General features: G+C 40.7%; 1 protein-coding gene across 5 annotated transcripts; it reads right to left on the bottom strand.

Moving 5' to 3' along the window:
- Positions 1-19: 19 nt before the first annotated feature.
- On the bottom strand, positions 20-13,273 carry slc45a4b (solute carrier family 45 member 4b). 5 transcript variants are annotated; one of them, XM_042424508.1, is made up of 15 exons: positions 13,105-13,273; positions 11,040-12,046; positions 7,577-7,765; positions 7,304-7,483; positions 6,362-7,011; positions 5,949-6,098; positions 5,594-5,842; positions 5,304-5,423; positions 5,027-5,126; positions 4,810-4,890; positions 4,522-4,652; positions 4,324-4,392; positions 3,335-3,397; positions 1,705-1,771; positions 20-1,284 (listed from the first exon to the last, which is right to left on the bottom strand). In XM_042424508.1, the coding sequence occupies exons 2-14, from the start codon at positions 11,296-11,298 to the stop codon at positions 1,721-1,723; spliced, it is 2,292 nt and encodes a 763-aa protein (XP_042280442.1). In that variant the 5' UTR covers positions 11,299-12,046; positions 13,105-13,273; the 3' UTR covers positions 20-1,284; positions 1,705-1,720. The 5 variants fall into 5 exon arrangements, 4 of the variants coding, with proteins under 4 accessions (XP_042280442.1, XP_042280440.1, XP_042280438.1 ...); XR_006098485.1 differs by having other exon boundaries at positions 1,705-3,397; XM_042424506.1 differs by having other exon boundaries at positions 20-1,771.
- Between the last annotated feature and the right edge of the window lie 95 nt (positions 13,274-13,368).

Raw genomic sequence — 13,368 nt, 5'->3', positions numbered from 1 at the left:
TCAATAAAACAGACACAACTGAAGGTGCATTCATTGTCTTATTTTAAATTTTTGGTACAAAAATACCTTGTTCTCAATGTACAAAAGTCTGTACAGCAGCAAAAAGATCCAAAAATCACTTTTAAAAACCACCAGTGATTGACCTCCAAACCAAAACAGAATATTATCCTGAAAGTCTAAAAACATTTGTATAAAATCAAAAACACTTCCAACACACAGCCTGTTTCAAGAAGAAGGTTCTTATCTGGATAACTTTGCTGAACCCTAACAGGTGTTTTTAAAATCACTCCATATTTTCAGATTTTAGTGGGCACTAATCTGAGATATTTTAAAATAATGTAATTTTTTAGATACATCAGCTGTCATTTCCTGCTGTTGTTCAGTGAACCATACAAAGCCAGATGGATTCTTATTCAGTAGTTTGGCACTAATAGTGGAAACTGTCTTCTCCACAGAAAAACAGTTTTGGTGACATCTCTGAAATATTTCAACCAGTTGGAATCAAATTACTCACTGAACTGATGTTATTATTTATTATTGTGAGAGGGATGGAAGCTGTAGAGGAAAAAAATGGCCTTTGATTCACCAGTCCTTTTTTCTAGTCCTATAATAAAAAGGTGAAAAGAAAAGTTTAAGTGAATCTGCAGGTTCCACTATGAAACATTCAATTTCTTTTTGGATTTACAGGAACTTGCCATAATGGACAGTGCCAGTCAAAAGTGAGGACGCGCTTTGTCATTCAAAGGAATGGGAAGGTGTGTCCAAATATTTGACTGGTGCTGTAATTTGGAACCTCGTATTGTTTTGAAAACATAATATTTGAAAAAGTGAACTCCTAACACTAACAAAACTTTGTACCCTAACCTCTTATTAAAAGGTGCTTTTGAACAATTCTCAAACACAACAGCACACACACCATGTCACACACTAACCAAGTGTCTGCATTATTTACAGTTAGTGAGTAATTATATAATGCAATATCATGGCTCTCAACAGTTTCCCTTTAATATGTGATGCAAAAGTCAACAGAAAGAGGATGTTCCCTTTTTTGTGCTTGTATATCAGGCTGTGTGAATCTTGAGGTGCAAAGACCACAATGACAGCAATTATACCAAAGAAGACACTTTGTCATTATAGGCAGATGATGTATCCAGTAGGATACATGGTCCCAGAGTAAAGAAGGGTGCAGTAAGACCTCACCATCAATCAAGTCTTCAAGGAACTTTGGTGCAATGTTTCACAATGTTTTCACTTGTGACATTGTTCCCTCTGTGTTGAACAATCCTTTAAGGAGGAAATCACATAGAGGTGGTCACGTTTCATTTTCATCGGTTCATTTGGTCATGACACCCCAGTAAGGCGATTTTAAGTTTGCATAGATCCTTGCATACAAGTGGCCTTCTCTACCATTTTGTATGAAGCATTACAGGTTTCTGGAACAGTTTCAGAGCATGTGACATTAAATCTCCCCAATCAAACCAAAACTAATAATGCTCCTATTAGTAAGCTGAAGACTGCTGTGGCCACTGTGACCAATTACTGTAAGGGGCACTTAGAGTAACCCTCATATTTAATAGTGTTTAAGATTAACTTTGGAGCCAACAGTGATTAGAGACACTAGATTTAGACTATACACAGGTCTGTAGCGTATTACACAGTCTAAACTGTACTGTTAATGACACTCCTAAATATTATCTTGCATACTTCTCAATGTTCACGATTATCCTCCGCAGATTCTTCTCATATTTGTTATTCTGAGGTAAACTGAAACCTGGAAATAGGGGAGCAGGACACAGTTTAAGGCAGGATTGATCAGAATGGCACACCACGCTAATTTGTAAACAGAGCTGGGTTATTTTGCTTCCTATATAAAGTATAATCAGAAACTGCAAATTTTTGCCAATTACAAAGTATTTCTATTATTTTCTGCGAGGCTGGATATGACAACTATGAACTACATTTTTAATTTATATTTGAAAACACTTTCTAAATTCACACAGTAGGAAGCAAAACAAATGCGAACCTGTAATTTACAGTGTAAACTCTCTGTAACTCTTCATAATGGATGACAGTTTGTAATTTGAATATGATCAATGTAGATAACAGATTAATTAATCTGCAGATTAATTACAATTTTTCAGCTACAATAATAAAATGTTGCTTTTGTATCATGGCATTAAAGGAGAATATGGCATTCTGAATTTTTGTATGTTTCCGTGCAGTGGAATTTTTTTTTTTTCTCAAATCAAACAATGGCACTTCTAACCACACACTAGCCTGAAAAACAGATTGCAATGCCAAAAATGTGAATAAAAACGTGTATGAAAATAAATTGTACTAAAAATAAGTATAATAAAAAATAATTGTTTTGTCTACAACAAATGTAGAAGCTTTTACCTACAGTTTGGAAACTTTCTGGTATGTAAAAAAAAAACAATATAATGCAATTAACAGGCTGGAACACATTTTTACATCTCTGTTCAGCCCTGTAATGCAGAGGTACACAAAGTGACACTTTTACAGCATTATGATTGTCAACTAAGCAGTTATGGAACAGCTTCTGTGAAATGAAATATGCCACTGACCTGCCACAGATGTATTTCATATGACAGTCATTATGTCATTCTGCAGCATCTGTGTTATAACGCTGTTACAAAAGTGAGACAGAAAGTGCTATGTGTGCTTCCCATGAATGCTTTTGCAATAAAAGTTTTTGTTTCAGTAGTCTGAACTAAGTTAGTTTAAACAGTTAGACCAAATCATTGCCAGCTGGCTCTTTGCCTTTCAATGGCTCACAACCATCCAAACATTTATTTGGGTTTGGGTTGAGGTAGCTACAGGATAAGCGGAGAATCCCCCCAAAATTAGATTTATTCTCCTTATCAGTCTTCCAAGAAGATAATCTGTCCAAATCCATCCCACCCGTTTTTCTGTAGATGAGATGTCAATTTTCTGCCACATTTGCCCTCTCTCTTTGTCTCTCCTCCTTCAGCAAGACAGGCTGTCAAATGAGTAAACCAGATGCATTTGAAGTAATCTCCATATGCTGTGGAATGTGCTTGGTGAGGATAAACATAAAACCTTATATCCGTGTTAATGCTTAGACAACAGAGTGATTCTCTGTCTTCATCAAACTATTTCTGTCTGTGAGGTCCAGCAGAGCCAGACTCTGACTGGTCCTTTCCCCATTTGCATCTGAATCTACAGGCAAATCCGACAAGCCCTGGTCCTTCTCTGAGCTGCTGGGCTCCACATCAGGATAAATAACAAGGAAACAGGCAGTAAGGAAGCCAAGGAAGGAGCCCACAGAGGCCACTACAGGGATGACACGTACACTGCCAACTGCATCTATGACAGCTCCAAGGGCTGATGCAACCAGAATCTGGCTGATATAGACCTGGAAATAGAGCAAAATTTTATGATGCAGACAAATATTTGGAAAAATGCATCATGTTATCATAGTCCTCAGCCAAAATCATGCTGTTTGTGACGAGTTCAAGTCCAATAGCAAAATATTACACTTGTTTTGGATGTTATCACTTGACCGAATGGGCATTATCAGTGGTTATCACCCTCACAGATATGGGTTAGGAAGGGCCTGCTACATCTACTAGTAGGTGCATATCAGCCTATTGGAATAGGGTCGTGGCACCTATCAGTAGGTAATATGCTGCTATGTTACACTACACAATAATTATGTTTTATGATGTGCTAACACTTTGGTTAAGGTCTGGTTAGGTTTAGGCACAAAAACCACTTGGTTAGGGTTAGTAAAATATCATGGTTTGGTTTAAAATGATCACTTGAAAAGTGGTTAAATGTGACAACCATCAGTTATGAATGCAGTAAAAATGTCAGGTTAAACGGCAGTATAATGCAGTGAAAATGTCCCAGAGGCGAACAATGGTCTCAGACTATTGTCTCTTTGCATGCAACTTGCAGGTTGCCAGCTAACTATCTAGCTATCCATCCAACCCACTTCCTCCTATCAAGGGAAAAATCATCTTATCAAATCATCTTATATTGACGTCATTGGAACTATGTCACTTCCCCAGGTCATAATTACAACAGCCGCTAGATGGCGTCTGTAACTCAAAGGTGACCTCCACCTTACCAATGGATGATAATGCCCTTCTGAACCTACTAGTAGGTGTGGCAGGCCCCTTCCAACCCATATCTATGAGGCTGATGACCACTGGTAACACCCTTTCAATTGAGTCATAATATTAGAAGTGGGTGAATGTTACCTGGATGGATACTGCTGGGTAAGTTTAGAGGGAATAAGGAGGGGTGTATAAAGTAAAAATGAGTGTAAATGCTCACCTGACAGGATAAGATAGCGCAGTCAATACCAAAACCTCTTCGAGTGTTTGCTGGACTGTGGTGAATGTACTGAGGAAAGGAACATGAGAGGAGACACTTTGACTTCAATTGCAAATTTTGTTTCCTTTAGATGACAGCCGTCAGTTAGGAACAATAAGTGTGGGGTGTGTGTGCGTGTTTATGTTTGTGTAAAAATACCTCTTTGATTTCATGGTACTGCCCAAGTAATGCATAGGGACAGTAGGAGATACTCATTGAGATGATGCCCATGCTACTGATCATCACCATGGCAACATAAACGTTAGGGAAGATCGCCATCACAGCAGTTCCTAAGATGAGGAGGTGGGGAGAGGCTCGCGGTCAAGTTAGTGAATACACAGACACATTTTTTTTCCTGCACACATTAAGACAATATGCAAACTCCTCCCAAATCTACTGTATGACATCTTACTGTCGTTAGCTCTGTATTCTATTGTGGCAACTGACCTATCGAGAAGCTCAGAGTTCCAACGATGTAGATGACCCTAATGCTCAGGTCAAAATTATCCAGGGACTTCTGAAGGATAGCTGGTGGAGAGAAATATCAATTATTGGAGGCAGATATGGGAAGAGGGTCTATTTTGTATGTAAATATGACAGTTAAATGATTTGGAATCCTAATTTGAAAATAGAAACTGAGTTTGTGTGTGCGTGTGTGTTTTACCAGAGCAGACAGCAGCAGTAGCAGCGTAGACCACTAGTCCCCAGCAGCCCATCTGTACTCCTCTGTTATAATTTTGTAGTTCAGTGGAATTGGATGGTGCCTGAGAAAACATAATTATTATAGATATATATTATAGACTAGACTGAGATCACAGTGTCTACTGTCTACACAGACGTAGATGTGCGTAACGTGTTGTGTTTATGTGTGCGTTGTATGTCAACAATGATGATCAAACAACATAACACACAAGACCATGAGGGTGTTTGAGTGTGTGTACCGTGGGGTCTCCATGGTAGATCACTTGTCCCATGAAATCAGTATAAAACACAGCCTCAGCTATAATGGAGAACCACGTGACAAGGTGACACACGCACAGTCTCCACAGCTGCCTCGGCATCTATCGAGAACAGAAACAGAGATGAGAAATCGAGACAAGCAGGTGAACATGGAACAGGACTTTCACAAAAATGGGAGGTTTGGTTTGAAATGTTGTGAATGTGTTGCAGCGCAACACTAAAATAGGAGCAAAAACACCTCAATATTTGAGACATTTCCAATTTACTTCACCTTCAACATGGACAACCAAAGCAGTCGGACAGTTGTGCCCCTGTCTGGTCCCCCCTCACTGCTGGAGCCCTCAGATGACAGACTGCTAGCTGACAGCTGCAACTCCCGCCTGTTCGCAGGCCGCTGGAGGTCGCTCAGATCATTCAGACTGCGGGAGGTGGTGATTGGCCGAGGGCTTGAAGGCCCTGTCCGCCGCAGTCTAAAGCGTTGTGATCCCACTCGTCCATAGTAGGAGAAAGTGAAAGAGGGCTGGAGATGGAAAAAATGAAGATCAGCTTTTTTTACCTTTGAACCTTTTCCCTAAAACACTTGTGATTATTGTTAAAAGTAAAAAAGGTAAGGATTGCAGTTGTACTTGTCTGTAGAAGGTGTGTGGGTGCGGTCGTGTTGAAACTGAGGTACTGGAGGGGCGGCTCGCCACCCTGGAGGAGGCGTGGCCTTTCATTGCATTTGAGTATTCAGAGGAGGACAAGCCAGCATTGGAACCATTGGCAACCTTGGTCTGCTGGACAGGAGAGAAACACATATTAAATACACAAAAAGACACTCAGTACATAGGAGTATATATATCTGAAGCACAGTACTAAGATCATCTGTCTTTGAAGAGTTCCACATTATCCCTATTGCAAAAATTGAGATAATAATCACATAGAAAATTACTCTACTTCAGTTCATTTGCTTGTGTGCAAGCAATAAAATGTGTTTCACAGTACTTTCAACATGCATTCATACAATATCTGCAACTGTAGCAGGTGAGTTGTATATCACCTGGGTTTTCAGACTTGAGTCCTCTGAGCCAGAACTGATCTGAAGGTGAGGAGGAAGACAGTTTGTTGGATTCTTAGACAAGGTGGGATTTCTAGGCTCCAAGACCACCATCCCATCAGTAAGGGCAGGTGGTCCATCGGGAGTATTACTGCTATCCAATGGCTTGAAAGCATCTTCTAGATCCGCCTCTGTCTCTGGTAGAAAGCGGTGCACCTCTGGCAGGAAGAGTTGTGCGTCTGGGTCTAGGTCAGGATCCAACTCAACTGTAGCGTCTGGCATAGCTAAGACTGAATCGCTTTTACTCCGCACTCGCTCCACAGCGAGGAAGTCCATTTCCCCTTCCTCGGAATCTGATTCTTGATCTTGAGCGAAGGCATCCTCCTCTGCGATCACATCAAGTAAAGGTGGCGTGTGGCCAGCAGGCCTGAAAGACAACTGGCTGTTCGACTCCCCGCTTCCTGTGGCTTTAAGCTGGCAGGATGGGGCAAAAGGTCGTTCAGGGATACTGAACATGTGCAGTGTGACAGAGATAATGAAGATGATGCCTGCAAACAGGAAGAGGACCTGTTCCTGTGACTTAAATGCACGTCCCAGAGCTGTGCCAGTCCAGTCTAGACCACCCAGCATGTAGCCCACTGCTCCACCGAGACCTGGAGAGACGGGAATAGAGATAGACACACATTTCAGTTAATGTGCAGTGCAAGACACAGGAACTGATGTAAGGAATTTCTGACACTGTACTGTTTACAAATGTAAAACATGTTTAAAACATTCTGAGAAGGGTCTTGGAAATAATTTGTGCATTATGACGATGTATGTATGTATGTATGTATGTATGTATGTATGTATGTATGTATTACCTATAGATCTTTTCTTCCATAGCTGATATTGTCTATGTGAACAGTGTGTATGTGTGTGTTTGTGTATGCATGTATGTGTTACCAGCAGAGAAGGCATGAATATTAAGGGCCATATCTTGCTCCTCAGTATCAGCAACATCAAGAAGGTACGCTCTAATTGGTCCCTCAGAGGCATCAGCACAGAAGTCCAGCACCACTACACCGACTACAGTAAGGACAATGCCAATTGGCTGGCTGTTGGGGCTATCACCAATGGAAAGGCCTGAAAGAGCATCACAGTATAAATACAGTTGCGTTAAACAGCGATTAATGTAATTTTGTAAAGCAATGACTCTCTCTGAAACTCTCTACTCACCTATTAATGAGCCATTTAAAAACAGTGCCACCCCCAGCAGCACGCCTACACACAGGGCCAGAATGAACGGTCTTCTCCGGCCCCACCGCAGTGTACAGCGATCACTGGCTGAGCCAATCACAGGTGTGAAGAGGAGACCCAGGATCGGACTGAGGAACCATGTTAAACTGTAATATTGCTCAGGAAGACCTAAAACAAACAAACACAAAAACATAGAAAACAGAATATTTATTCAGACACAGTAAAATCAGATTAAAACCAAGAGAGGACTTTGTCAGATTATACTTTTATTCTCAGAAAGGGATTAGGTGAAAGCTTTTTTTTCCCAAAAGGTTTGATATGAAACAATGCTTTACCTCATGTGTCTCCACTTCCCTTGTTACATTTGACAACATAGTTAAATAATAAGCTACATCATTACAGTAACATACTGTGTTGCTGTCTGTGCTTTCACAATATTGTAACCAATAAGTCTTGCAAGACAGCATTTCCCGAGCTACAGTTCAATGAAATAAAAAACACCAGAGGGCACTCCAGTGTTGAAACAGTAACAGTTTTATTTGCTGATGTTATATGATTCAGCAAAAAATAACAGATGCAATTAAGACATAATAAAGGCAGAAAAAGTGTGTGTGTTTGAGCTCAGCACTGAGCATGTAGCTTGAAACAAGCTTTGCTGCATGTAATATAGTTACCTTTTGTGTTCATTTTTACACTATTTGCTTTGTATTTCTGATAACGCTAGAACCATTTTTTTTACTCATCATTTATTTGAAAAACATTTTCATTGAATTTCATTTGTTTTCTTTATCATAAACCTTGTCTAAAAGTCAGGTTTCCCTAACAGTAATAGTTGTTTTGATTCTCAAATTAACCACTGACTCAACAACTGACAACAACTGAATTACTTATATACTGGGCTCTGTTTTGCGCTGTTATCTTGGGAAAAAAATCATTGAACTAATCTATTCATACTTCTGTCATGCATGAACTTGCCAGAGTTACTGAAATGGTGAACTGCTTGGCAGAGAAGCCTTTTCCAGTTTTTTTTCTCCACACAAACAGTTTAAATTTTCCTGTGTTCTGTTGTTTATAAAAGCATAGCATAAATCAGCCCTTGCATTCCGATACATAGCTGTAGAAACATTATCGCTCTTAAACAGCTTCCTCCGGGTTTTCGAGTGGCTGGGACATTTCAGATCATGAGGTGGCCTGTTACAACACCACAGACAGAAATATGCGTCAATCAACCAGGGAAATGGTGAAATCAGCTCCAGTTTAGCCTTTCTAAAGAAAGAAGAAGGCTTCAGCATGCATTAATATCAGCAAACACTCATCATTATAGCAATTTCAATACCAATGTGTTTTGGCAATTTTCAACATGGCTCACATATTTATTACATTTATGTGAGACAATGCACCAGCTCTCATTTCTAGCAACAAAAAAAATGTGATGACAATATCCTGATTTTCTACCCCTTATATAGAAGCAGACCTTTAGTTTCAATGTAAAAGTCTCATTGCCTCGAATCCAGTCAGCTGGCTGGACGAGCTGGCTGGTTCTCACGGGAACAACATCTTACCCACGCTGCCTTGCTCCGCTCCTGCCTTCACTCTCCCATATGTCAACAAAACAGCAGCTACATCTACAGTACTTTGCAGTAGCTGACCACAATCACTCTTGAGGTCACAGTTTGGTTCATACTGGAGTGTCACCTTTTCTATCAGTCAATTGTGGGTCATATTTGATAAATACATTTTTGCTGTGCCACTCTCCACAATGAAAAAATATAACAAATTCTGTTTCTCAGAATCCTCAGGCATTCAATGGAATAATCTGATCCTTCTTTAGGGGAGCTTGCTGTAGGAGATTCTTGCTGAACTATTGTTTTCTTTCTTTAAAAACAGGAAACAGACAAAGAAGGCGAATTTTAAGGGTTTCCTGGGTGTTCCTTTTAAAGTGCAGAATAGTATCACTGCATTATTAGCTAGAGTATGTGAGTAGATATGTTTCACATTCCAACTAAGTACAGCATGTTATAAAATCTTTTACTAAATAAAAAACAAACAGAAATCTCTGTGTAGCTTTGAAGGGGTGATTAGTTATGTTTATGAATAACAGCGTTAGGAGTCACTGCCCTAGACGTGCTTTGGATAAGTGTCCACCTACCAAATAAGGTTCCACAGCATATTTATTTGGAGTTAAGAAGATGTGTCCGTGCAACAGAGCTGCTCCTGTAACAGAGCCTTAAAAATGTGCATCTACTGTACTCACAGATAATCCAAAAGAGAGTACAGCAATAAATACACGTTCAAGCTTGAGGAGCTCCAGGAAATTCAGCTAACTATTATAGATAGACAGATTTATTTGACAATAATATACAAGACTGAAATCACCCAGTCCTGACATACCGTTCAACTGTATTGTACACATACATATATATGTGTGTTTTTACAAGGGTGACTCAGAAGTCAACCCTGTTAAAACCTACTGCTAATGAGTCACCTGCTCAAACTGGTAGTACATCATTCAGGTTTAACATGTTAATGTTTCTGAAGGTGATGTTATCACAACCTGGGAGGTTGTGAGTTTTTAAGCATAGTCTTTCCTACAATATTGTGAACAGGGAGGAAAACAGTGAGACTGAAATGCGCTGTGTTAGACATTCTTGTCATACCTAGCCAGGAGAAAATGCCTTTGTTCCATTTCTGCTATGGTGGCAAACCTGACATCAAGCTGCATAGCCCCTGGGTTAGGGTTACTGCTGGGAACACAGGTTACATGACACAGTGGTGCAGCCAGGGAAAGCCAGAGATCCAGTCTGGCTATTGCAGTGACAGTCAAGTTCCACAACGTTGCTACTGTCGCAGCTGAAGTTAAGACTAGGGGGGCAATGTTCTTGGTAAGGCTGTGGTGGGCATCACCAAACCCAACTATGATGTAGAAAATAAACCAGCAAAAAGATGATGAATCTGGCCCAACTGTCAATGGGCCTCCCAATTTCATGACACTAACCAGGGGCAGACTGCCACAGATATCACCATGATACCTGACAGAGTAAACAAAGATTGATATACACCAGCTTTGCACTTATATAGCAATACTTATAACCATTTCCCTACTACTGATGTTTCTGCTTGCTTTGAACAAAGCATACAGTGTACATATTAGACAGACAGGTGCACTTGGCCGTGGTATTCACTCATCTGTGAATGCAAGTTGTTGTAATACAGGTTCTGCTAATGTCTGTACCCCATACTTATCTCAGGTTGAAAAAGTATTCTATCACAAATTCACCTTGAATACATTAAAATGTGCTGGCAATACAAAAGAATGGAAATTCCTGTGCTGCCCGTATTGCTGAATTTTCATCTTTAGGTACCTATGACATCACCAACAACAGTTTAAGTGTGAAAAGGGCGAGAGTGCGTCTGTCTCCACGACTGTACTGTGTCTCCTTACCTATCTGTAGCAGCACTGGTGTCACCAGGGCTGTTTCCATGGCGTAGCAGAACTCACGGCCAAACATCACTGCCCCGTGCATTACCCAGCGATGCAGAGGGATCTGCATACCTCTGCCCTCTTCAACCATGTCCTCTGCCTCGTCCTTCTCACTATCACTGTCTTTTGCTTCTTCCTTAGGTTTCCTCCTCTCTGGAAGGCCTGAGGCCTCTCCTTCCTCTGCTTCTCCTCCCATTAAGGTCTGATTTAGAGGAACCATTTGTTTCGCTGGATGGTTGGTATGTTGATATTATTTTCTTATATGTGTAAGTACAACTGTAATATGTTATAATGTGCTAATAGAGCATGTAATGTCCATTGTTTTCATCCCGATCACTCCCAGTGAAAGAAGAGTCCAAGATTATTATTCAGGGAGCATCTCTGCTGGTCAGCACCTTCTTGGTTCAAAGCTGAACTGTGACTGTGATCAGTACAATGCCATAGACTTGCAAATAATTGAAGAGGAGGAGGAGGTAGGAATCATCATTATAATGAGATGAATGTGTCCAAAAAAATGATGTGGTAAAAATATATTCCATACATTTTATCCTGTGGCCACCATGCTGATATTTGATCAGTGTACACAATTCAGTAGGTCAGCTCGAGAGCGGTGGTGTTCCTCGCTGTGGCTTGCGCTGTGGCTTGCGCTGATTCAAAATTCAGCAAAAGCAGAGGAGTCCTGGGCTGCTCCAGAGGTATGTAGATGGGAGGAGTGGGAAAGAGCAAAAGAGGTGGGAGGATGGGGGTGGCGATATGTTTGTTATGGGTTTCAGTAACTGTGTGTTTGTGGTGAGCTGCTGCTAGGGTTAGAGTAGGTCTGTGACAATGATCGCTGTGGCTTGTCAGTGTGCGTTGGAGCTTGGTGCACGCAGCTTTTGGATTGTGTAAGATTTGAGTGTGTGTCAGCAGAGAAAGTCAGAGTCAAAGCATGTGGAAACTCCTTGGCAAAGAGTCACACAGCAAGCAACCTGCAGAAAAACAGACACCAGTTAGTCTGTAAGCTAAAGCTACAAAATAGAACAGAGGGTAGCATTGCCTTGCCTTTCAACATGTCTGTACAGATATAGAAAGAAACATCAAAGAAGACAAAGTATATATCTTACTATCCATTTTTTTGTAACTATCCAAAATAGGTCAAGGGAAAAATTCTGGACAGCTTCCACGTTGAAAAATGTTTTAGTGCAGCTGGGTCCCCTGACAGGAAACTAAAATTCTTTTGACTTAGGAAAAATGCTGCCCTGCACTAATGAAACAACAAATGCAAACTCAATTTATTTTACGCTACACAAAACTAACCATTTTATGAGGGAGTTGAGGGAGTAGACATCATGTGACAGAATGAGGTAACAAATGACCAAAGCATTTTTGCCACACCTTACCTATCAGAGATTGCTACACAATTTTCCAATGATGTCTTAACTGAGTCTGTTTCAATTAAGTGACATTACCTGCAGCCATAACCTTTGAACCACATGACTAGCAGACAAAAAAGATCACATGGGGTTTTCATGGGGTAACGGTGTAACCTGTGTGTTATGTAGTAACCACTCTATACAAGTTTTAACCTCCCCTGAACAGGGTTGAAAATGTGTTTTGCACACCGAGGAATGAATGATACTGAGGTGTGTGTGTGTGTGTGTGTGTGTGTGTGTGTGTGTGTGTGTGTCTGGGGGTGGCTTGTTGAACCAGTCGGGACTTGTTTTGTCAGGAGCCACTGTACTAACATTAACAATGACTTACCTGTGCTACCTACCTAACAGTTACCTGCTGTAAAGTCTAAATAAATAATGACGAGGCATTATGAGCGGTTTAAGTGTCTGAGGATGTTGCACATGGCAATAGACACATGTGGTAAGTCCGACTGACTGAAATCACCTGACTGGGTGACTCAATGTACTGCTAACTTTAAACTGGCTAACATTACCTCAGCGAGCTAACCTAGGCTGGGCAATGAATCAGAAAGCTAACGTTAGCAATTTACGGCAAAGAGACGCACTCATAGTGAAAAGAAAAAGACGTAATGTACCTGGAATTTTACTCCCGTACGTTAGAGTCGAGCCATTTCCGCCTTCTGTAAATTTTCGATACCGAAGCAGCAAAACTCTCGATTTGGGTTAGCAACCTGGCTAACCTTTGCCAGCTAACCGAGTGGGCATCTGGTTTACTACACTAATCAATCTCAACGGGTTTCCACAGTAACAAAGCGAGGCGTGGTCTGGGGATAACGCGGATGACGTCAGCAAAACACTCACCTACTGTGGGTCAGAAAATCACACTGATGATGATACTT

Source organism: Thunnus maccoyii, chromosome 10 (genome assembly GCF_910596095.1).
Source record: "Thunnus maccoyii chromosome 10, fThuMac1.1, whole genome shotgun sequence".
Taxonomy (NCBI): Eukaryota; Metazoa; Chordata; class Actinopteri; order Scombriformes; family Scombridae; genus Thunnus; species Thunnus maccoyii.
Note: the sequence above shows the minus strand (reverse complement) of the source record. Positions and strands in the feature narration are given on the sequence as shown.